This window comes from Anastrepha obliqua, chromosome 3 (genome assembly GCF_027943255.1).
Source record: "Anastrepha obliqua isolate idAnaObli1 chromosome 3, idAnaObli1_1.0, whole genome shotgun sequence".
NCBI lineage: Eukaryota > Metazoa > Arthropoda > Insecta > Diptera > Tephritidae > Anastrepha > Anastrepha obliqua.
Genome location: NC_072894.1, coordinates 87,869,810 through 87,895,552, shown reverse-complemented (window position 1 = coordinate 87,895,552; position 25,743 = coordinate 87,869,810). Strand labels below are relative to the sequence as shown.

Below are 25,743 nucleotides of genomic sequence, written 5' to 3'. Positions count from 1 at the left end.
TTAATTATATACGAGGTGTGTTTAAAAAGTATTGCAAATTTTGTATTTTCTACAAAAATTATTTAAATAAATATATCTATTATAATATCTATTTTGTCCCCTTGAAAGTAATCCCCTTGAGATATTATGCACTTGTGCCAACGTTTTTTCCAATCTTCGAAGCACTTCAAAAAATAATTTTTGTTTTTATCTTGTTCAGCTCCTCCTTCGATGCCGTCTTTATCTCGTCAATCGTAGCGTAACGTCGTCCTTTCATGGGCCTCTTCAGTTTCGGGAACAAGAAAAAGTCACAGGGGGCCAGATCTGGGGAATACGGTGGCTGTGGCGTCATTAGTGTGTTGTTTTTGGCCAAAAAGTCGGGCACAAGCAACGATGTGTGAGCAGGGGCGTTATCGTGATGCAAGAGCCAATTTTTGTTCTTCCATTGGATTGGTTCGCGCAAATTGCGCATAGCAGGTAATATTCCTTATTGACCGTTTTACCCTGTGGCAAGAACCCACCATGCACAACGCCCCTGCAATCGAAGAAAACGGTAAGCATAACGTTTACACTCGTCCGAACTTGGCGCGCTTTTTTCGGTCTTGGTTCATGCGGCAGCTTCCATTGAGATGATTGAGTTTTGGTTTGCTCGTCATAACCATAAATCCACGATTCGTCACCAGTTATGACCCTCTGGAGCAAATTTGGGTCGTCGCGGACAGAGTCCAACATCTCAGTTTTGGTACGAATATTGCGGCGACACATCCCATGCCCAAATCATTGACAAAAATCTAATGGCACGAGCCAATCGATATGTCTAGGTCCTCAGCAACGTCTCTAACGGTGATCCGACGATTGGCCAATACCATTTTCTTCACTTCTTCAATTTGTTCGAAGACGGACCGAAACACGTGCAAGCAAAGCAGCTGTCAACAATTAACTGAACATTCAAAATGGCCGAACGCGTCGGCATGAGTGAGAGACATGAGTACCAACATTTCGCCACAAAAAAATTGAAATCGAATATAAGTAACCTGCGAAAATTCAAAATTCGCGATACTTTTTGAGCACACCTCGTATGTAAGTGCTTGTGTTCATTATTATATTACATTATATTCTGGGGAGTTGTATCCTCACGGATTTATTTTTCTCGAGAAAAAAGCACTTAAGTTGTAAAATAAATTCGAATTCTGAATTCTGCATTTTTGGGCAGTTCTAATTTAAGTAGATTATGTGAAAATTAAGTCGATAAAAGGCAAGAAAAGCAAATAAAATTATTAAATAATATAGCTTTCCGAATAGTAGCACAGGTAGAAACACAGACACGAAAAGCTTGAGCGAGGCAAACGCACTTGAATTGTCGCAATCCTTGTATCAAAAATATAATATTTGTTAGAGTTTGTATGCTTGGAATGCCTATCCGGCCAAATAACGAGAAGTTTGACGTCAAGCTTATTGTAAAACTTATAGAGTTTTGCAGTTTTTTTGCTGAAAATTTATATCAAAACGTGATTGGAAATGATGTTTTTTTTTCTGGCCCAATCCACTCTAAGTAAAGTTTTAGAATGGTCGAGATTTTTGAAAACTTGTATGTCCAAAGTGGACAAATGTATGTAAAGCAGAAAAACAGTTCTGGGATGGAAAAACTGTGAGCGAATCCATGAACCGCTATCCTGTGCTTAGTCAACTGATTTTTTATCATAATAACTGGATATTTTCTTTTCTTGGGGTGAGCTGGATTGCGCTCAGAACTATCCTAATATTTATTAAACAAACCAATAGTTGAATTTACCTTTGGAAAGTTTTGCTTTTTTATCATTTGCACATATGTATAATAATACAATTATTTAAACCACAATTTTAATTAATCAATAATTAATTCTCAATTTACAGATCACAATGGAATGTGGTTTCCAATCACATTCCTCCGACAGAGCGCATCTATACGGTTAGTGATCTAGTTCCTGGTACGAAATATCAATTAAAAGTTACGGCTCATAACAATGCTGGCTCTACAACGGCAGTATATAATTTTACCACACTCTCACCTAAAGGGGGTGAGTTTAAAGTGATGTTACTACTAATGAAACCTATATTAAATAATTCCATCAGTTATATACCCAACAGATCACGGGAACCCCGTGTCCCATATAAGCGATGGTCCTTTCTATGCGAATTTTAAAGTGCTCCTTCCTGTGTGTCTTTCGATGTTTATGCTATTGGGTATAATAGCAGCGGTGCTACTCATTCGCAAAAGAAGTAAGTAATAATTATGTAAATTTTAAATCATATTTCTTAATAATAAAAGCTATGCCACAATAAGGAATCAAAGGAAAGGGAAATTTTAGTTTGAGAAGGGGAATAGTAGGTGAAAGCAATGGAAACAACCAACATTGTAATTTCTCCTCCTTTTGTTCGTTTTGTATCGGAAAGGGAGCTGATATCAAATTGCGAAATATAAGTAACGCCATAAGGAACTCAATTCGTTTTGGGATATAACCTTACTCATACCTATACTTTTTACTTGCACATGCAAATCTTCCGTCAAGCGAGCAGAACTCAAACATGGCGAGAAATGCCGAATTGAAGCCGCCTATTTATTCTTTTTTGTTTTTTTTTTTTTCAATTAATTTAAGTGGGTGAACCACTCCAAAGGCAAAATAGAGCAAACTTTGAGAATTTTTTAATAAACTAAGTAACGTATTGTTACGAATTTGTTACTTTTTCATTCAAATAAAGTGTCTTATAATAATGCTTCTGAATTCAATCTGTGGATTGCTAAATAAAAGTCGCAAATTAATGGCAACACAAGTTGCTTACTTTTTACTTTACGTTTATTCGCTTACACTTTTAACTTACGATTGAATACCCCATGCACATATGTACACCTCTTTCTATATATGTACATGTGTTTAATAACTATCGTAATTTCTAGACTTGGCAACGTGTATATTCTAGCAACTTCTGTCTCGCCACCTAGTGTCAAGAAGAATTCATGTTTTTTTGTAGTATCTCTCAAGTACCAGTCGGTTCGCAAACATTCACATTTTGATACACTGCCCTTTGTCTGATCGTCCCGATTGATATTGTAAAATGATTCTTAAAACAAGATAAATTATCAAATGAAAATTCCTTATTAGTAACCTTTTGTATAAACTTCGCTTCTTTTCTTAATTGGCGCGATAACCGCTTACGCGATTTTGGCCGAGTTTAACAAAGCGCACCAGTCGTTTCTTTCTCGGCGCGTTTGTATCCATTCCGACGACATGACCCAGCCAACGTAGCCGCTGGATCTTTATTCGTTGTGTTATGTCTATGGTGTCGTAAAGCTCATACAACTCATCGTTCCATCGCCTGCGATATTCACCGTTGCCAACGTGCAAAGGTCCAAAAATCTTACGCAAAATCTTTTAGAGTGTTAGTTTTGTTCGTCGAGGGAGGACTTTACTGCTCAGTTGCCTACTTAGTCCAAAGTAGCACTTGTTGGCAAGAGAGATTCTACGTTGGATTTCAAGGCTGACATTAATATCGGTGTTAATGCTGGTTCCTAAATATACGAAGTCTTTTACAACCGCAACAGTGACGTGGGTGCCGATATGCGAGTGCGCCGACTGTTTGTTTGAAGACAGGAGGTACTTCGTTTTGTCCTCGTTCACCACCAGATCCATTCGCTTTGCCTTTTTATCCAGTTTGGAGAAGGCAGAACTAATAGCTGGGTTGTTAAGGCCGATGCTGTCAATATCATCGGCATACGCCAACAATTGTACGCTCTTATAAAATATTGTGCCTGAGCGATTAAGTTCTGCGGCTCGTACGATCCTCTCCAAAAGCGGTGACGTACGCTGATGATATGGTGTTAATGGCGTCAGTACTGTGTCCTAATACGATCAGTGGGATCATCCAAAGGGCGTTAGGCGAGCTTTACACTTGGACCACAGGCTGTGGCCTAGGTTTAAACTCGCGTAAAACAGAACTTATGCTTTTCACCACCAGATATAAGGTACCAACTTTTACCCTACCAAATATTTACGGACAAACTCTCTCACTATCACCCAGCGCAAAATACTTAAGGGTAATTTTGGACTCCAAACTAAGCTGGAAATTAAATGTTGAAGAACGGGTAAGGAAGGCAGAAATTGCTAGCAGTTTACCAGTAGAAATTCTCGCAGGTGAATGAGAACGCAAACATTTCACGCGTTCGCAATCTTCACCCTAATCCCGAGTCGTTCCATTTGGCACCTTAATTCCATGTCGATGAGCCGGCGTTTGTTTCTACTATATAACGCCAACAGAAAATTAGAAAATATTCATAAGGTATCTTCTAAGCTTAACTAAGCAAACCGAAGAGATTTTTTCAAAGTTTTTTAAATAAAATATTAAAATATTAACCATAAGCAAATGGTATGAAACATGCACCGTGCAGTAGTTTCACGGGCCGGACACGAGCGACCATCGTTGCCATCTCAACAATGTCTGATTGGACGAGTGTATGAAATTATCGTGCAAATTTCGGTTGGATAAGATTGCGTTAGTGGTATACGAAAAAAAAATTAACACAGTTCTATCTCGTGTTTCTTCGTCGCTATCTGAACCATAGATAACATCTGAACAACGACTGATTGGACGAGTGTGTGAATACACACACATACATGGTTGCGTCTTTCGAATTCGCTGTGCCGTCCGAGCCCATGAATAACGGAAATTAATTGTTTGTGAAGAGGGAGAGTAGGCGAAAGCAACATAAACTATCAAACACAAGAAGTTATACGCACACACACGCACTTCCTTGCCACGACGTCTTCCGCATTAAAACGCAAACAAAATTTCATTTGGAGGCACTTCGGGTTCATTAGTTTGTTTATTTTAAATCACACAAATCAAAATGTTACCAAGCCATTCCCTGAATTTTCACAAACATGTAATTTCTCCTCCTTTTGTTTGTTTTGTTGTGTATTGGCAAGGGACCTGACGTCAGACTTCGCGAAAAATAAAATAACTGTTTGGGAACTCGCCACCATCGGTACTAATTGGCCTTTGTGACGTGGCAGCCAAAGGTCCCCCCACTTTTTTTTCACCATAGCTAAATAGCAAACCTGGTAATGTATCATCCTTGTTTCGGTAACATTCTGGTACATTCCGATTCCCATACCCGATATTATTATTTTTATTCTGAATTATTGGATCATACACGCCACCGCCAGTCACTTCCGATACCTCTGGTAAATGTACAAGGATGCCCCGATGGTCATCCACCTCTTTCTGCCCATTATCCAAGCGGAAACGACCACACTCTTTGCTGAAATAATAAGTTGAACACGAATATGAAAACAAAAAACATTTAATTATTTATAATAAGTACACAAACAACAAAAGAAAACAGTAATCATAATAATAATATTTCATAATATAGTCATAATATACATATAAGTATATATACGTGAAACACCAAAATGAGTAAACAGTTTTTTCTAATAGCGGTCGTCCCTCGGCAGGCATTGGCAAACCTCTGCATGTATTTCTGCCATGGAAACGCTCGTAATGAAAAAAAATATCTGCCGTCCGGAGTCGGCTTAAAACTGTAGGCCCCTCCATTCAACATCAATACGCACGTCTCAAATAGGCGAAGAAGCTCGGCCAAACACCCAAAAAGGGTGTAAGGGTCAATTAGCTGCATATTATGTTTGTTAGTTCCATCTCAAACGGTCAGGAGGAAACTCAATTCCCTATGGTGTAAAATCCTTGCATAGAATGAAGGTTAAAAAATATTCTCCCTCATTCAGGCATCTCATTTTCGCTCTAAGGCATATAGCTTTCTACCTATACTAATTGGTTACAACTACAAAGTGTTGGAATTATTATATAATAAGCAGCACTAGTTAATTATATGAGTAAAAATTTAATTGAATCAAAATTTGAATTACATAGATACATTACAATTTCCTTTTTTTCAGTTTGTACCAAAACACCTTGAACAGATAGTTGTAGTAGAGTGCTTGATTTAATTTTTTTCTATTTATTTGGTTTCAAAGCCAAATTTTATTTAAATTACTTTAAACTGCGAATTTTTGTTTATAGATTTTTGTATTCAAAAACAAACAAAAAAAAATACATTGTTCTTGTTGTTTTTGCTCTCTACTACCTGTTCAATGTGCCTTTGTTTGCACCATACATAAAATTGATTTTCAGTGTATTATAGTTCGTTTATCCTCTATTTGCAGAAATCGACAATCAAGCACGATTAGCCTCTTCTTCAATGTCCGAATCTCCATCTTTGACCAATTTGCAAAATAAGCAAAATCGCGATCAGCAATACTTGGCCGTGCGCTGCAACCCCGGTGGTGGACCACCTCGTGGTTCCCATTCCAATGACTCGGGCAGCTTTGGGAAGGCCGAAGGGAATGAATACATAGAGGACATTTGCCCTTATGCTACATTTCAACTGAATAAACAAACATATAGTGAAAGCTCCTATAGCGGTAATGTATACAGTGGACCATATCACTCAGTACGTGGCTCATTCGTGTATCATGACGTGAAGCCCGAGAGCTATCATGTGAGTAACATTTTAAATTTATTACGCGTGATTCATGACTTCTCGACCTCATATTTGATTTTTAATTAAATTTTATAGTCCAAGGAACCAGAGTATACGAAAGTGCGCCGAAAAGTGGGACGTTTACGTGATCCTCATTCGGAAAGTCAAGGTGTGTATTCGTTAATAGAATACTATACTATACTAGGAATATTTGGTTTTCTTTCTTTTGTTTATGATTAGTCATAAATTTAACTTAATTTGAGAACAAAACTAATGTGAATTTGGAATCGTATTATGCATGAACTAAAATTTTAAAAATATCATATTCATTAAACATCGCCTCAATAACCACTGTCACCAATTAATCCATTACCATCGCTTTGACAAGCCCAATTATGATTTTAACTGCACATAAATACGAGTACATGACCTTTTCCGTCTAAAAATAGGTACATAAATAAATTCTGTTTACATAAATGCGGTAGATGTTACATATATTAAATTACCAACATTTCTGGTAGTATTAAATACCTTATTACAGTTGGACATCCATTATATGGGATTATTGAGGTTGAGGTATGAAGAGCATGGACTCTCAATTCATAGAAATTATGAAAATGCTACCGAAATGGTGAGACTTTTATGGATATGGTTCATTACTATATTTCGCGTCAGTAGGATGTAAATTGGACATCAAGAGCTCCGGCGTATCGCAACAAATACGTCATCTATGATAAATATCATAATATACATTGCTTCTAAAAAACCGTCACTATTGTGTAGCAAAATAAATTTTAAAAAATTTGGGAAGTATTTTTTATAGGAGATATATACAATATAACCCTAACTTAATTAGCACAATGTTAAGTAAGTTCCCACAATTTAAGTATTTATTATAAGTTCATAAACTATAGTCTTATTTCTGAGAACAATAAGAACAGGGGAAATGAAAGAACAGTAAATGAAGTGTGGTTGATTTTGTTCAACATCAAAAGTGAGACTTTTTTCGCTCTTTTCGTGAGATACTTAAATTTTTATACATATGTAGTATGAATTATGATAAATTTCAGAGCACAAAAAGTAAAAATTCCGAAATACCCGAAATTTTGTCTTTCCTTTTTCGTTTTGCTGCTTAAGCCGGTGGTTATGGTTTTTTCATTTGTTTATTTCTTTAATGAAATGAAACATCAATTAGTTTTTACACGTCTCTAATAAATATTATGAAACAAATTTGCCTACGCATTTCTAAAGTTGGGTGGGAAGCATCTACTTTTATAAGTGGGCATCTTACTAAACAGCCAGTAAATAGCTTATCTGCTATAACGTTTAGGTATATATCCTGGTGTAGAGAGGATTCTAAATAATGCTGCAATATTGCAGGTAGAAGCTGACAAAAGAAGAGAATAGATTTTGAATGCTCAGATAAGGTTCTTATTAAAAATCCACGCATCGACCTAGATTTGGCAACCACAAAGTCCACCTGTTTGGAAAAGCTCATTTATAAATTGAATAAAATACACTAATCTTTTTTGTCGTAAATACGTGAGAGAGGCGAGTGGCCAATCGTCTACTAAAGGACATATACCCGCATTTGTCGGCATTAGTGGGCAAACAATTTAGACGTAGTGCGAGTCTTCAACTTGGATAAACCATCCTGAAGTCGATCGCGAGCAGATAATTTTACACTGCGAAATATTTTCACTGCCCTCCTGAAGAAACATCTATAACCCGTATTGGTAGTTTTTATGCTCACAAATTGAGCTCTGTCAGAGAGATCCTTTCCATTTTTTCAAGAACTCACCTTGTAATTTCTTTGAAGACAATTGATAAGGGCTTTACCCTTCATTTAAGCAATATAGACGGGAATCTATCTTCACTAGGAACAGAGTCATTAGATAGGAGCGTTAGAACATGGTATAGCCCTCGATAGAAAATTACGGTCTTGCAATATCGGTTGTTTCACAAAGAGCAGTAATTTGCCACTTGAATACTGATCTTGAGACATGATGTAGATCACTTCTTACTATCAATCTCCCAACTTGAATGTTTCTAACCCAATCCGAGTCCGGGTACCTCACAAAGTGGGAAACCGCAGTGGAAGGAAAGAGAACAAAAGAAGTGGGCGATCTGGCTCTCCTAGAAGGAACTGAGCCTAAGGCTAACAACCTTATACCAGTATTCATTGTCGCAAATCCGCAATCCCATTATTTCGGTCTGCACAAGTCTGTAGTGCTAATGATGATGATGAATGCTCAACGTAGCTCTTGTCAGACGATATCTTACAGATAAAAAATAATGCTTTCAAATGCCCAGTCAACTAAACCCCATCTGTAACTAGCGAATATCATGACATAAAATTTAACAGCATCGCTAACAATAGCTATACAAGCAGGCGTGCGCTCAGTGTAATTCACAGCAGAGAGTGAGGAAACGCGAGTTATAATGCAAACAGACCAATGAGGAACTACCTGCAGTAGTTAAAGTTAAGCACCGTCATGTTCACCATCTATAGGGTCCGCCATATAACTTTACGGAATTAAAAATGCTATAAAAAAGAATCTACTCAATATTTTTCCAAACTATTTTTTTTATTTTGAAGTACAATCCTTCCGGTTAATGAGGGGACACAACTTCATTCATATGGCTGCCTCGACTAACCATGCACCATCCCATACGATCGGTCCAATTTTTCAACACATTTTCGATTGTATACGGCTGTATTTCAGCTATGACATCGCGTATGTTGGGCTTCAGTACATCAATTGTTGCTGGTTTGTTGGCATAACACTGGTCTTTGACGGCACCCCAAAGATAATAATCCAACGGCGTCAAATCGCAGCTCCGAGGCAGCCAAACGATATCAGACCCAGTTTCTCTTACTTTTTTCGCAAAGTAACGCACATACGCTTCATTCGGTGCTTTTCTTCTTCCCATTGCCGTACGTAATTTTCGTACACATTCTGCAACATTACCATGATTTTCAAAGTAATGTCGCAATATTTCCCAGCGTTCTTTGAGCGTATACACAACCATTTTCGTTCAGCGGAAGAATAAAACTAATTTTCTGTCAAATCAGATGACAGCTAAGTATTACCATTCTTCAAATAATACCTAGTTCAAATCCGTAACGATAGATGGCGGGCCCTATATAAAATACAACTATAGAAATTAAAAATTAGGATCAACCTTCAAGATGACTATGTGAATTAACATCACAATAGAAATACAGTCACTCGCACCCTATTTGATACAGATACGATTTTTTTGTAAAATGTTCTATATTTTATAATATTTTGAGAAAATGGGAAAACAGAGTATGCAGACATCTTATCTATTTCTCAACATAAAATACAAAATAGTGTCCACTCATTTCATTCTAATGTAAGAGACAAAAAAACATAAAAAAGTCACGCCACAGCTTACATGATGCAGTTAAAAAAGAGCAACTATATATTTCTAATTTATTAAATTTTAAGGTGTTTATTACTTTGTTGCAGACATCTTATCTATTTCTTAACAAAATACAAAATAGTGGCCACTCATTTCATTGTAATGTAAAATAAAATAACAGAAAAATGTGCAGAGAATTTACGCCACATCTTAAATGATACAGTTACAAGTACTGATCTTTCCGGCGCGAGTTTCAACAAACCAAATTGTATTTTTAGTAAGCAATATTAAATTTTATGTACGTTTGTTTTTTTTTTTAACGATTGGCCTCGATAGAAAATCGAGAGTTAGTTTTGGATCATTTCAAAGAAGGCTTGCTTCAATTGTGCATTTAAGTTCGTCAACAGTAAATAAGAGACCACAGGCTTCAAATAAAACTTTCACAGAGAAAGAGTGTCAGTGGTGAGTGCGCCAAGTGAAGAAAAATTCAGCAACAAGCGCTCCAGAGTTAATTGAAATTACCAAAAGGATTTAGGTAAGACTTGCCATTCAGAAACTGTTCGTAAAATACTAAGGGAAGCAAATTTCAATTATAAAATTGCTCGTAAAAAACCTTTCGTAAGAGCAAGGAATTTAAGTAAGAGATTGCAGTTTGCGCGTGACCATCTAATTCATTTTGTTGGACCAGATGCAATACGGAGCTCAAACCCCAAAATTTACGAGCTACTATAAAACACATCGGTGGCATCATTATGGGCTGGGCATGCATGCAAATAGAGTAGAAAATTTGACCTGCATAGACGGAACTATGAACAAATATGTTTATTTAAAACTTATGCAAGAAAATTTGGTTGAAAGCGCTAGAAGATTCCAAATTGAAGATGACTCTCGCTTTTATCAAGGTGAAGACCCTACGTTCAAGTCACAAATAATACAAACATGGTCCCCACATTGTTGAAACCCCTGCACAATCATCGGATTTCAACATCATCGAAATTGGTGGTCGGTTTTGAAGACAAATATAAGAAAATATTACATCCATAACAAATCTGATATTAAAAGAATCAAGTATCCTTTAAGAGTGGAACAAATTAGTCAGAAATACTGATTGATTAAATTAATAATAAAGGATACTCAAAAAAGTAATAAACAGCTTAAAATTTAATAAATTAGAAATAAATAATTGCTCTTTTTTAACTGCATCATGTAAGCTGTGGCGTGAATTTTTTTATGTTTTTTTGTTTTTTACATTACAATGAAATTAGTGGACTCTTTTTTGTATTTTATATTAATAATTACCTATATATAAATAATTAATATATAATTACATAAAACAAAATAAATAAGATATCAGCATACTCTTTTTTCCATTTTCACGAAATATTATGAAATATAGAACACTTTACAAAAAATCTCAAATAATTTGTGAGTGACCGTATATTTATGGCTACTTAGCGATAAAAGCGAATCGTATACCGGAGGTACTGTTCTTATATGAAGCAACGCAGTAGGTTCTTGTTCTATATTTTTGGCTGATCAAGAAGTTTTGATAGTGTTAAAAAATATCAGGCATTTTCTGTCATCTACTTTCTTTAATAGACCAATGCACTTAGATAATTTTTTCCGACATTTGGGTAGATTTCACTGTGCCTAAGGCTTCACCGGATAGGCAGGACAAACGTTTCTTTTTTCTAAAAGTGTATAATTCGATTGGATTTTGTGGCATGATGTTTCGGAAAAAGCAATTTTTATAAGTCATATGGTTTTCGTAACAGATTTTTGACACTTCATATAATATACTTTAAATGAATTTTTTACTTTCTTGAAGAGAGACTTGAAATAGAAGACTTTGGCTTAATAATTTTGTTGAAATTGTGGTTGTAAATAAAAATTCACTGAATTAGTCAGGGGCTGCCTAAACTATTGGAATAACTAGGAATAATAAGAATAGAGGAAACTTGTAATTAGCTTTTATTTTGAACAAATTTTATGTAACTTCACAATTTTTCTACACAACATTAACTTATTATGTTATTCCATTATCGTTCGGAAACGATTGTTCATATTGGTCATAACGGTATTAATTGCAGCCTTCAGAGGAGATATGGTGAGGAGGCCTATTAGGTTCACGCTACGCATACGCATACGAAGTAATATGGGGGATAATGGTCTAGAGAGTTAGGCGGCCATAAGTTCGGTGTTATGTGGCCATGGAAATTTTCAGCCATCCAATCTTGTGTCATCACCGCTTTGGGTGGAGGAGCAGAGTGTTGCTGGAAGATGTATATGCTGTCGCCGCGTACAGTATCAATCCAGGGTTTCATTACTGTCTCTAAAACCTCAATATATACAGCAGAATTCACTGGAAATGTTTTAGTAAAGAAGTGTGGTGGCATGGCCTTTGTTGCTCACAACACCTGAAACAGTAACAGTGGCTGCAATTTGGTGTGCATGACAACAGGAACCTTCCAATCCTAAAGAACATAGCCATCTGTCATTTCTACTGTTGGTCTTTTGGTCTTGGCCACAATTTTTAAAGCCAGAAAAAACCATAAACAGACGCTTGAGGATGTTTAATTTTGTTTAGAAGGTGATGTGATTAGATAACTCGGTGTTCTCGTGTTTGCTCTAACACACACTATCTTCTGAGCATAACGTAGGATTTATACCGAAGATCTTCATGGACAAATCGGCGGATAAGACCCTTAGAAATTTTAAACTGCCTCGCAAGGGCCCTATTGTTTTTGAAGGCTTTGCAGTTGTTAAATAAATTCTGTGGATCGGACATTGTCAGAACGTTCCTCGTACTTTTGTGTTTTGCAAAAAATTCTGCTTCGCCGGAAGTTGTAGCCACGTGTATGCATGTCCTCCACTACCGTATATTCATTCAACTTTGGAAGAATGTTCATAACTTGCCTACTAATTAAATTGAATTATTTTTATAGAAAGATAGAAAGTAGCAGAGAAGGTAAGTACATATGTATGTGATGTAGGAGTAAGAGTAATTAAATACGGAGATAGCTATTTACATTTCTGGCCTTGGGCACCTCTAGTGTTGTCAGGCGTCATCTGACGTTTCATTGGAAAGCTTGACATATTTTGCCATCACCGCACTGAAATGTTTTTATTTGTGAGCTTTAAAATTATCTCGGCAAAAATGGAATTAAAGCATTAACATTTTCGTACAATGATTTTTCACAATTTTCGCCGCGGATTAACAATACAAGAATGCATCGATGAACTAAAATGAGTATGAGGGAGCAAGCACCATTATCTAGCACGGTATAATACTGGTACAAATAATTGTTTCGTGGTAGTTTTTTACCCTCTGAGGAATTCTGGAAAGGTCGCCCAAAACCAGTTGGGCCAGGAAATATCGAAGAATATTTTGAAAGCAATAAAATCGTTTTCAACCACCGATGTTCATTTCTCCATCGTTAGACTAGAAATAAAAATAGTAACCCTCATACATCCAGATAGGCGAAAGGTAAGTAAAGCGTAAGCTTAATTCGGGGAAAAGGCAAGGTATTAAGATTTTTTTTTTACATATAAAAACGCAACTATTGAACAATAATTTCATACATTTTCATTCTAAAATATTGAAAATTGAGCGAGTGACAGCGAATCTGCGGAGGCGCCTCGAAAAAAGTTGCTTTTCGGTGTACATCATAACATGTAACAGTAGAATCTCAAACAAAAAAAAAAAGAAAATGCAGTTGTTACAGGAGATATTTCTCGAGGAAGATTTTTTTCACTTTTCCACTTAATATAAGATTAATAATTATCAACTGAAAACTAACAAGTTTCAGAAAAACGCTTTAAAGTCGAGCAGGTAACAAAAGCCAAGTTCAGAGTAACGGACGCTCAAATACCCATGACCTCATCAATTAATCCCCGTTCGACTTCAAATTTGAACACAATATTTGGGATACTGTGCATTGTACGAGCTGTACCTTATGTGTCAGGACCTTACTGCCCTCGAACTTGCAGCAACTTTGAGTTGGACAGGAAGCTAATTTTACCATTGTATAATTTTACAAGTAAGATAAGTTAGTTATTAAAATTTACACCAGTTGAGATCGAGTACCACATTCAATATTCAGTAAAACATTGTGTTCAAAAATGTCAAAAGGCAATAAACCTTTGAGATTAGGCTTTTAAGAGATTTAAGATTTAGCGTAGATTTTAAATTTAATTAATTATCATGCCCTCCCGGGGACGGCGGCTACGTTTTATACACTCACAGCAAACATATTCTATATCCTGTCACACTTGTCTACTGCTGTTTAACTGGTTGATTGCCAAGTGACCAATGTCCCATAATCGTGTATGCCTGAAAGAATCTCTTATTTGACCGTTTAGCTTCACAAATTTCAATCGGTCTTTCTTGTAAATTGCAGTTTACGCTCGCTATTCTCCCGGATTTTTCTGAATTCTAGAGAATGCCATGAGAGTATCTCATATATTTCTTATCTCTTCGCATGTATAAGAATAGTTATTTCCACTGGATCCCTGGTTATTTGTGTAACTATTGTTCCTGGACATTACTGGATCACAATCATATTGGATAGTTTACTCCTTCTTTTACACCGGGTGAAGTGGTTGCCTCGATTTGTATAATATTGACAGCTCTTTGTATGTTGAAGTGATTTACCTGTTGTTCTTACGAGCTCATGAAGGGCAATATGGGCAGGCTGTCCGAAATATTTTGCTTTCCCATGCAAATTCTTCTTCTATTCTTTTGTAAGAAGGCAACGTAGACTCTTCTTCAACCTTGTAGAACAGGAGTTATAGTTTAAGCGTAATCAAATGGCTGAGCGAACTTCACTTCACGAAAAGTTCCCTGTCAAAATTAAAACACGCTGCAATATATACGGTTGCGCACAACCAAGGTGATTTGATTTATTTTTAATTTTGCCGCCGCTGCTGCCACTGGTCGACAAAATCAGATATCAGTAAATAAAAGTAAACCAATTTCCTCCACATTATATTATAAATATGATATGTAAACTTGTGATAATTTGAATTAATCGAACAATTTGGGGAATAATCTTTACGCGTTTGTATTTTATATTCTTTATTTATCTTCGCTTTGCTTCTGCTCACCCGCTCTACATCGCTCTGTCCGATGAAGAACGCTCAGCAATTCGATGGTGTTTGAAGACTTTGAAGAAAATTCTTAGCTGCTAAACTATAATTTTTGAAGTTTCTGTAGCATTATGAGTAGAATTCAATTTGCGTTAATAGAATGGGCCCGTTTAGGCGTTCCATTGTTGGTATCTGATGGAGGGTTTCATAAGAATTCTAGCAATTTTCCAGCTGTAGCTGTCCAAATTCCATTCTCCTTTATATCGAAATATGGACTTGCATGTACTTTATGGAGGCTCCGTATTCTATTGAAGAACAGTACGGTTTCCAAGACTCGATCTTAGCTTTTCTTTTATGTTGCCATTTTTGTCCTGTACCAACCGTTAAACATCTTTCTGATCTTGGTTCTAATCTCTCCATAATGGTGGGAACTTTTTCTTAAGAACATTACCTGATATGGTTTAGAATTGATATATTATCTGTTAGAACATACATCTGGAGCCCTTCAGCTTAATCTAAAGGGTTTTTCAATTGGCGCGGGTCGATTTTGGCGCCCTGTGGCCGCCATTTTGTTTTGGTGACATCTGTCAAATCTTTTGTTTATTATTCAGTTGTTTATGCCAAATCATCATGGCAAGTTACACGATTGAACAGCACGTTCAAATGATAAAACTTTATTATCAAAATGAGTGTTCATTAACGCAAACGTTGCGCGCATTGCGCCCATTTTTCGGAAGACGTGGTGGCCCTTTCAATTTCTTATGGCCCATATTGAGCCATATGGACCTAGACGACATGTGGTTCCAGCAGGACGGCGCTACGTGCCACACAGCAAACGCCATTTTATTCCATTTCAACATCTACCCGCCCTTATTGAAAAACCCTTTATAAGCACTTCATTTATGTCAGATTGTACAACGTTGATGCTTATATCCTGCAACAACTGACTCGCATCGTCTACCTTCTCCTGGTCGTCGTAGCGGACTCTCGTGGACTATTAAGAGTAGCCAGTTCTCTTCAACCGGTTCCTCCATAGGGGTAATATTTGACTTTTTAGGTAAGGATAATCAAACAAAAAAATTGTTGTCTGCAAAGCTACTTGCAGCAGGGTTCTGTGTTTCTAATAGCTGTCACCTCTCAGCAGGCAATGAAAGAAAAAGTGTATGAGAGAAAAAACAGTTTGACAATAAAATTTTATTAATTCATACAATTAAAGCAGAAGGGATTTTTTTAGGAATCACATTTATTAGAATATAATTAAATTATTGGCCAAAGCAATTTTTTTGACGACTCTGAAATTTTATATGTGACACAAAATACAGTATCTATAGAGACTTACCTCCCACGATGGAAGCGACAAACGACAAGTCAAAATCAAATTATAATTTTATTTACTTTTTATTTTCAGGCGACTAAATGTCTTTATTTTCGTTTAATTCTGAATTGTTTTCATAAAAAATGTCTTTATGTTTCTTAAATTGTTTTGTATTTTTTAATTTTTTTTACGCTTTCATGTTTTTCCTTTTACTTAGGTAGAATAGTAAACTGAAAACTTTGAAGCCGTCTTTCCCGGCCTTTTTTCGAGTTATGAGTCTGTTGAAATAAATGTAAACATAAGTCGTTTACGCGTCGATGGAAAGAAGTATAACTGCATATTTATTTTTCTCTCTTAATAACGGTATACAATTTTTAGGCATGCAATTTGTTTTTGTTAAATTTTCTGTTTTATTTCCATATGAAGAAATTTGTATTTAACATTCATCCTTGGTACAGTTGTCCTGAATTTTTAATCAAATCCATGTTTTGCTTAGGAATTACCTCATCTAACGGTACTTCGCAACAGTAAAACTTCAGCAGCTGCAAAACTGATTTATTGGTTCACTTGAATAGAGGCAATAACCAAATAGCAAAACAATAATAATAAATACAGGATTTTTTTACATTTATTATTTAAAAGATGATTCCAAGAGCACCACATTCACGTTTTTGACGTCGACCCGAGTACCTTTCCACCTTTCTTAAGTAATGGAAATAGTAATTTCAGATTTAACTTCTTCTCGTCATTAATTATTACTTTTTTGCAGTCATCGCGATTGTTATTTGAGAAATTTATTTAAATTTGGGTTTTATTGTATTTTTTTTATACTTCAGATGCGGTGCGTTTAGAATAACTCTTCGAGGGGTGGATTTGCTGGCGGCAACATTTGCAATTTCTTTAATTTTTGCTGATGAAAAGGTAGATTTTGATGCAATCCTAAGATCAATCAGTTCTCACCATAGGAGGCACCTTGTTTAACGTAATGATCCACAATATTTGACTTTCAACCAATCTTTTTGGCAATTTCTGGATTGGAAAGTCCGTCTGAGGTCAAGATATCCATTTGCCCGTTTTAGCGATCTGTTAAACCTTTCTGCTTTCCCATTTTATTAAAATTAAGAAGTTTTCGACCAAACACAATGAATCCTTAAAAAACAATCTCCTTTCACATCTTTAATACGCAAATAATATACGCTAACTGACCCTACATATATTCAAGTGAACCAATAAATCAAGCCCAATATTACAGGTGCTGAAGTTTTACTGCTGCAAAATACCGTTGTATTGAGTATATTTTGATGCGTGTTTATATTTAAGCAAAGTACAGTCTTCACTGGAATTATCAGAACCGATTGTGTTACTAAATCAAATACGGTTGCTTTATTAACCCTTTTATTGCATAAAAATTATTACTTCTAATCAAACCGCCGTAGCTGAATGGGTTGGTGCATGACTACCCTTCGGAATTCAGAGAGAACGTAGGTTCGAATCTCGGTGAAAGATCAAAATAAAGAAAAAGATTTTCTAATAGCGGTCGCCTCTCGGCAGGCAATGGCAAACCTCCGAGTGTATTTTTGCCATGAAAAATCTCCTCATAAAAAATATTTGCCAGAGGTCCCTCCATTTGTGGAACAACAACAAGGCGACATAAAACTGGGGCCTCTTTCTTAGACAAACATCAAGACGCATACCACAAATTGGAGGAGATGCTCGGCTATAAAATGGTGTAGGCACCAAGTATATATATAAGTGTGTTTTAGATTAGAATTCTACGAACTACACGTTCATTCGGACAGCACTGATCCCTATCATAGATACTAGAGCAATATATGGCAACGCTACCAAATTCGCCATGTAACGATAACGATAACGATAACGCTAATGGTTTGAGAAGCTTTTAGAAATGGTCTACGCTTTGCTTGTCCTGTACAGGTACTTGAATTTACTGGGTGGTGTACTAGTAGAATTTGGGTTTTGGAGTATCTTGCAATCGCCTTAGAGCAATCTAAATCGCTTTAGACCGTTGATTATAGGGGATAATTTTATGTAACATTTCTAAGAACCAAATCTCTACTAGCAAAGTAAGTCTTATTGTCAAAACGGCTCAGAGAAATACCTAATATTTTTAAAGGGGATTATGCTCGTACTCGACGTTTTTCTGAATAGTGGCATAAGTTTCGCAGCCTTAAAACCGTTTGATTTCAAATAGCTTTTCCAGGATTTGGCATTTAAAATTTCTATGTAATAAATGTGAGCTGATGAAATCCATTTAGCTGGGTGGTGCCCCTCATTATATTATTTCACATAGCTGATTAGGGTTCTTGTGAACAATTTAAGTAAATTAACCTGCATATCAGTTTTTGGGAATGATAAGTTGCTTCCTAAGCTATTGTGATTTCCCTTTCTGCTTCCGTTGCATAGCTATGAGCTGATCTGAAGTTGAGGGAGGTTTAAAACGACAAGCACAATGCAAAATCTCCGGTTCAGGAACGCGAGCTAATTACAGTTCTTTAGCATTTTTTAATTTAGGAAGATATGAGCATACTTATAAAACTTATAAGCGCTAAGTACCGTAAATCTATCCTACTACATATTGAAAAGGATGTAAAAATAGGCTATTTTAAGAGTCAAATATAAGAATAAGGAGCTCCAAATGTCTTACGCATATAATATAAGAAAAAGGGGATTATCAAAAAAATTTACAAAAAGTAGTATTCACTACTCACAACGTTTTCTAAATGTCTATAGTTAAGTCGATTAACCGGAATGTGACGATGCGATCGCATGGTATGCTCCCCCACATCATTACGCCTTAAGCACCATCTTTCACTGTTGACAATAAAACACTATTTTATACCGATTAGTTTTCGATCTTCGATTTCGAGAATATAAATTTCCATTCCAAAGTTCCATTTCCGAAACCAAAGTTTTTTGCCGATTTATTATTACGAACTACCATAATTTATATCTTCTGAATAATATTTCCGTGATAACCGGCATTTCTCTTCTTTTTACTTCTAATACTCAAAGCACAAATCGTTTTTTGAAATGTATTCATGACATCATGAAAATCACTTAACGACGTTCCATTGCCTCCACTGCCAAAGGGTCCTTTTGAGTCTTCGACCATCTTTATACGCGTGCTTAATATTCATTCCCGAAGGGGAAGGAAATATAGTGAAGGTTTAATTTAAAAATTTATTTTATGTATTGCGGATTTTGCTTACGGATTATGAAATTTGTATTTAAATTTTTTACCTTCTCCCTTATTATATTACTTTTTAGTTAAACAGCGATAAGAAATAAAAAATAAACCTAACAATCATTAACATTAAACTTCATTTAAAATCGAAATCCATCAAATCGCACTAAACTTTTTAGAATCGGACAATCCAGGTTCAACAGATTCCGAAGTTAGGAAAATCCTAACTCTTCACATACCAATTACAGAATATGACACACTAGGCTCCGAGTCTGACAACGACGTGTCTGCCCGCGCCATGAACTCAGCGAAATACCGAACACAACGTGGTAATAAGAAAATCGAACATGGCTTTTATATGTCGAGTAGGGGTGTCCTTTGTTTGCTGATTTTATTTTTAGTTAAATTTTCAATATTAAATTATGTATCGAATTATATGTTTCCTATTGATATTCAAGTATTTTCTCGGGTCGAAATCAAAGTCTAATCACTAAATTAAAGATTATCTTATTTGATACGATATCAAGATGTTAATCTAATCTAATTGTAAGATGAGCGGTTATAAAGCACCTTTGAACTTTGAGTTTATTATTTGCTTTTCGAAATATTTTGATTCCAAAAGCAGATGAATAAATGTTCATAGTTAAAATTATTTCCGCCGTCTTCCTAAATAAGCCAATCATTTTTGGTTGCATATTTCTTAAATTATTTAATCATTTATAGATTTTTGGTCTTAAGTATTAAAATCGTAATTAATCGAGTAATTGATTAACCGGGCAACCTCTCAATTTACATTTACAATAAGTATACTTTTTGGATTAAAATGGAGCTTGGGCTACCTCGAAATATCTTAACTGTTGCATTATTCCAGCTCCATTATGTTCTACTAACATTAGGGAAACAACCAAGGATACATACTTTTATATTCACAAATTTAAGGATGCCCCTAATTACGCGCATGTTTTTATTAAATAATGTATTTTATCCGTATAGATACCCAAGATGAAACATCTTCATCATCGGAAACTACGCCAACAAGTTTAACGAGAAAATCTAAACCACCATTTGTGGCACGCAAAAGTGGAAAATCAGGTACAAGTGGCAAACGTCATGTACGCAGTTCTAGCGGCTACTCGAGTCACAACGAAGAAACCACATTTAGGTAAAAAGTAATATTAGTTGGTATTTCTCACAAAATTAATATTTTACTTCTATATTTAGCATTTCCAACTATCCACCAAATTATCAGGATCATATAAATCCCCCGGCGCGTTTTTCTGACTCCAACGACAAATCGAAAACTCAAACTTCACCGCGGGTACGAGGCAATCAGAAATTGCAAAGGGAGGCATTTCAAATCAACGTGTAACAGGAACGAACTGATAAACTTTCTAGTAATGAGTAACTAATGTAAAATCGTAATGTGAAAAATAGCAAATCAAGTTGAAAGAAGTGTTTAGATGTGATGTTTATTTAAAAAGCTCAAAAGTTTTTAGATAATTTTACTTATATAACAAACCTGAATTTTGCACGTATATAAAGCAGCTGATCATAATTACCACATCGGCATACATGTAGGTAAAAATGGCATTAGAAAAAGTAATGGTATTTTTGACTACGATATTCTATGATTTTTCTTATTAACGACTTTATGAAACTATATAAGTATTCCCAGTTCTTGGAAAATCAATGATAATTTAAAACTTATACAGCTCCATTGTTTTCAATATACTCTATATACAACTTAGTAATTTCTAACAAAGATTGGAAATAAAATCAATTTGTTTTAATTCCCATTGCTTATTTACACTATATGCAACAAAAACAGTTTACTGACGGAAGGGGAAAAAACTTTGTTTATTCCAAAAATACATTTAAAAAAATAAACTGTGATATATGATAATTCTTAAAATTGTAAATGTAATAATATTCCACAAAATATTTTTACTTATGAAAAGCCGAACGCTTTTGTATGAACTTAGTCAGTCTTCTGCATGCTCCTTGCCAGCATTGTTGGTAAACTTTAAAATGTTTCCGTGGAACAAATTGAAGTAGCCGCTCCCATTCGCAGCAAGTTTTTTAACACGGAAGATACATACATTATTTGTAGGATGAAACAACTTCAAATATTTTTTTTTTATTATCATGTAACCTCTTTATGAAACAAATAATTATAAAAAAAATTAAAATTTGCGAATAGTTAAAATTTGATCCATAAATACATAAAACATATAACGGTTTGTATTGAAAGATTATATCATTCTTTTGTGCGGCCGGAGGCCAACAACAACGCGAATTTGAAAATTTTATTTTGCCCCCTACTGCGTATTTTAGGACGTCTGTGGATAGGTGGATACTGAACATTATACTAAGAGTAGGTTAGCGGTTCTGCATAGTGATTGGAACAGATGATTTTCTAACTGGTTATCAGCTGCATATAATATTATTAAATGTAACCAGGTGCACATGATCAACTTTTTCGCTTTATAAATTCTTTGAGAAATAACATAATTTTGCTTTATTACCGTTTGCTTTCTGGCTAAATTTTTTATGTAAATTCAATAGTTTTCACTTAAATAAAAAAACACAAAAATTATACACAAAGTATCTATTTTAGTGGCGACGCAAAGTTACGTTACAATAAAATAAACAAATCTGTGCAACTAATAACGTTACTTAGTATTTTACATTTGTAAAGAAGTAAAAACTGGAATTTTCAATAACGGTTTTAAAAAATTACTAGTGGCTCTAGGAAATCTATTGGAAAAACACCGGGTACCTATTTTATTGGTCATTCGTGTATGTACTCGCACGAGTTTTTAATCCAAATATCTAACTTCCAAAACAGCATTGATTTTTTCTTTTTTGTGGTAAAAAGGTTCGTAAATTGGGTCATTGGGGAATACAAATCATTACCTAAACTATGCTGGTAGCTTCCCTAATAAAAAATAGAACAATCGCAATCAATCGGTGAATTGATGATGAAAAGTTGTCAAAATTCCGACTTCCTTCTTTAAAAACACAAAATAAGTACGTAAAGCATTTTTTATTTGAAGAAAATTAATTCATTTTTACCTTAATTTCCTCGTCCATTTCGAGGAGATTGCATGCATCTGTCAATATTTTCCGAGGAAGTGTTCGTTGAACAAATTTGCTTGGGTTGAATTTGTGTTAAAAGTAAAGATCCGTTTAAAAACCTGCAGTTATGTGCGCAGATCGGGTTTTATAGGACTAAGCCACCAGCGCATTGCGATAAATAACTATAGTTCAGGGACTTGAGAATTTGTGTGTTTCGAATTTAATTTTAATCACTTTTTTATGAAAATATAGTTAATTTCCCTGCAAAAGCCATATAAATCCAAGTTTCAAACTTTGTGCAAATTTAAATAAAATAATTCAACAAATTTTCGTCGAAGTTTAAACCTCTTTAAAACCCATTAGATTTTGCAAGTGTAAGTTTGTAGAGGCTCGAAAATCAACACGATTTTTGAGAGTTTTTTTTTGTTGTGAAATGCTCGAAATTTTCTAGAGGGTTTTCCAATAACAGGTGTTATGAATGGATGGATTGCGCTATCGAGAGATGATTAACGATTTTTTATGGCTCGAATTGGATGGTATTGATCTGGGCAACGTTTATTTTCAACAAGACAGCGCTATGTGCCACACAAGCAACGAAACCATTGATCTTTTACGGGAAAAGTTTCCGGACCGTTTATCTCTCAAAGAGGTGATCACAATTGGCCACCGATATCTTGTGATATAACTCCTTGTGACTTTTTTCTTTGGGGCCACGTGAAAGAGAAGGTCTACGCCAACAGCCCAGGGTCGATTCAAGACCTCAAAGATGGAATTCGTATAGCTATCGAGGACATAGGGCAGCCACTTTGCGATTCGGTTATGGGAAATTTCATGAAAAGGATATTGTCCTGTAAGCGTGGTCGTGGTGATCATTTGCCTGATGTTATTTTCCACTATTAACGGCATACCTTCCTCTTTATAGTGGAATAAACATCCATCATTTATATTAAAAAAAATAGCATTTTCCTTGAATATTCTTGAATTCTTTCATGCTTTTACATCATCAGTTAGTGAACCAAATTACATAAAACGGTCCGCGGATGACATATGGCAAAAATAAATTTTTTGTTTTTTGGTAGGACTGTTATAAGCTTACATGGCAAATTTCAGCGTGATATATCACATAGTTTTTTTTCTGTGCTACTATAAACAAGTCAAGCTCGAGTGTGTTCTTCGAATTCTCTTTTATGACTTCAATTGTCTCAAAATGTTTTCCACGGAGCGGCAACTTGAGCTTGGGAAACAGGAAAAATTCACATGGAGCCATATCAGGCGAATACGGTGCTTGCGGAACGATATTAACATTATTTTTGTTCAAATATTAACATTATTTTTGTTCGAACAAGACATGATGTGTGAGCTGGTGCATTATCGTGATGCAAGAACCATGACTTGTTGTCCCACAATTCCTTCCTTTTAAGACGAATGTTCTCGCGCAAACGCTTTAAAACGTCTAAATAATATTCAGCGTTAACCGAATTTTGCGATTTGTGTGATTTTCAAGCACAATTTCCTTTACTTTTCCGATGTTTTCGTCGTTTACTAATGTTGCTGGACGACGTTCATGAGGCAAGTTTTCAACCGATGTACGGCCCTCTTTGAACGATTTGTACCACTGGAAAACACGTGCACGCGATAGAGCAGAGTCTCCATAGGTTGTCTGCAACATTTTTAAGGCGTCTGAAGCCGAAATTTTGTTGGAATAACAAAATTTCAAACAAATTCTTTGTTCAACTTGAATTTCCATCGTTAAATTCGAAGAACACACTCGAGCTTGACTTGTTTACAGTAGCACAGAAAACAAACTATGTGACATATCACGCTGAAATTTGCCATGTAAGCTTATAACAGTCCTACCAAAAAACAAAAAATTTATTTTTGCCATATGTCATCCGCGGACCGTTTTATTGATAACTTCTCGTTCATATTTGAGCAGAAGTATACATATAGATACGTATGCGTATCATCCACAAATTAAGATTAAGTCATTGCAATAGACTTGGGTAGCGAATAACTGGCATAAAAAATGTAAAGCCAATATTTTGCCGTGCTTCCGAATTGATAGTTGATACTTTTTTTGATATTTAAAAAAAAATATTGGAATTCATACTTTTTGCAAAATAATTAACTACCTGATTTTCACCACTCTACAACTTCAAATGACTGTGATTAAAGCAAATTATTTGTTAAAACACATCTTAGTTAACACCAAATTCTAACTTTAAATCAGTTTTTAATTTTTCTCAATCATAGTTATGTCGACATTATGTTTCTAGCTAAAATGAAATGGAAAAGTTTACTCGGCAATATAAAGAAATATGAGTACTTTAATTAGTTCAAATATATATTATATTTGTCTATATATGTATGTATCATATCATATGGGTTGTGTTAACTCCTTGCCTCTAAAATGTGATTATCCTCGGTCATCAATAGAAAGGTAAGTCATTGAATTTGTTGTATGTTGGTTTGTAATTCGTTTCTCGTGGCGTGGTAACTGTTTCGCTTATGCAAGGCTTCACTACTTCTTTTTCTATATATTGAATCTTTATTGATATTTAGCAAAATAAAGAGTGCTATGGCCATCACGGATGTTATGCATATTAGGCCTCCGCTGGAGAATGTTGCCTTTTTGGAAAAATTTATTCGGAAAGTATTTCGTTTGGTCCTTCTCTAAAAGAGTGGACTGTAATATTGCAGGGATTGTTTTAACTAGCATTACTTCGATATTATTACATAGTAAGTCATTAAAATATTACAACGTGCAGTACATTTATTTCACACTTTATCAGATTCTATTGTACCGCTGAACTTATTAAGCAGAATTACGCCTGGACTTATTTTTTCTTTTGTTGGTACGTGATGGTCATTGATGGTATTACAAGTAGAATTTAAACTATTAACTATTATAGTTATACATAAATCGTTACTATAAATACGTTAATAACATTTGTTTATTTGCAAATTGTTAAAACATTATAACTTTCACATTTGTCTTTAATTCCATATAGCGTATCTTTTCCTGTTAGTACTTCTTTATATTCTGTTTTAATTATGATATTGCTCACTCTCTTTACAGGTCTCACAATTACTCTTTTGAATATTTCATTTAATTTTAAAGGCATTTTAATTATATAAATAATTTCCATATCT

General features: G+C 35.1%; 1 protein-coding gene across 4 annotated transcripts in view; it reads left to right on the top strand.

The window, feature by feature from the left end:
• LOC129240593 (cell adhesion molecule Dscam2) overlaps positions 1 to 20,971 on the top strand; it is a 172,515-nt gene extending 151,544 nt beyond the window's left edge. The window contains exons 27-33 of one of the 4 annotated variants that reach the window (XM_054876497.1): positions 1,873 to 2,036; positions 2,107 to 2,238; positions 6,198 to 6,532; positions 6,611 to 6,683; positions 19,692 to 19,841; positions 20,506 to 20,674; positions 20,734 to 20,971. In XM_054876497.1, coding sequence (XP_054732472.1) covers positions 1,873 to 2,036; positions 2,107 to 2,238; positions 6,198 to 6,532; positions 6,611 to 6,683; positions 19,692 to 19,841; positions 20,506 to 20,674; positions 20,734 to 20,881 — 1,171 coding nt within the window. In that variant the 3' untranslated portion in view covers positions 20,882 to 20,971. Of the gene's footprint in view, positions 1 to 1,872; positions 2,037 to 2,091; positions 2,239 to 6,197; positions 6,533 to 6,610; positions 6,684 to 19,340; positions 19,842 to 20,505; positions 20,675 to 20,733 lie in introns of those variants that run through there. The other 3 variants (XM_054876498.1, XM_054876496.1, XM_054876499.1) reach the window with 3 other exon arrangements.
• The last annotated feature ends 4,772 nt before the right edge of the window (positions 20,972 to 25,743 follow it).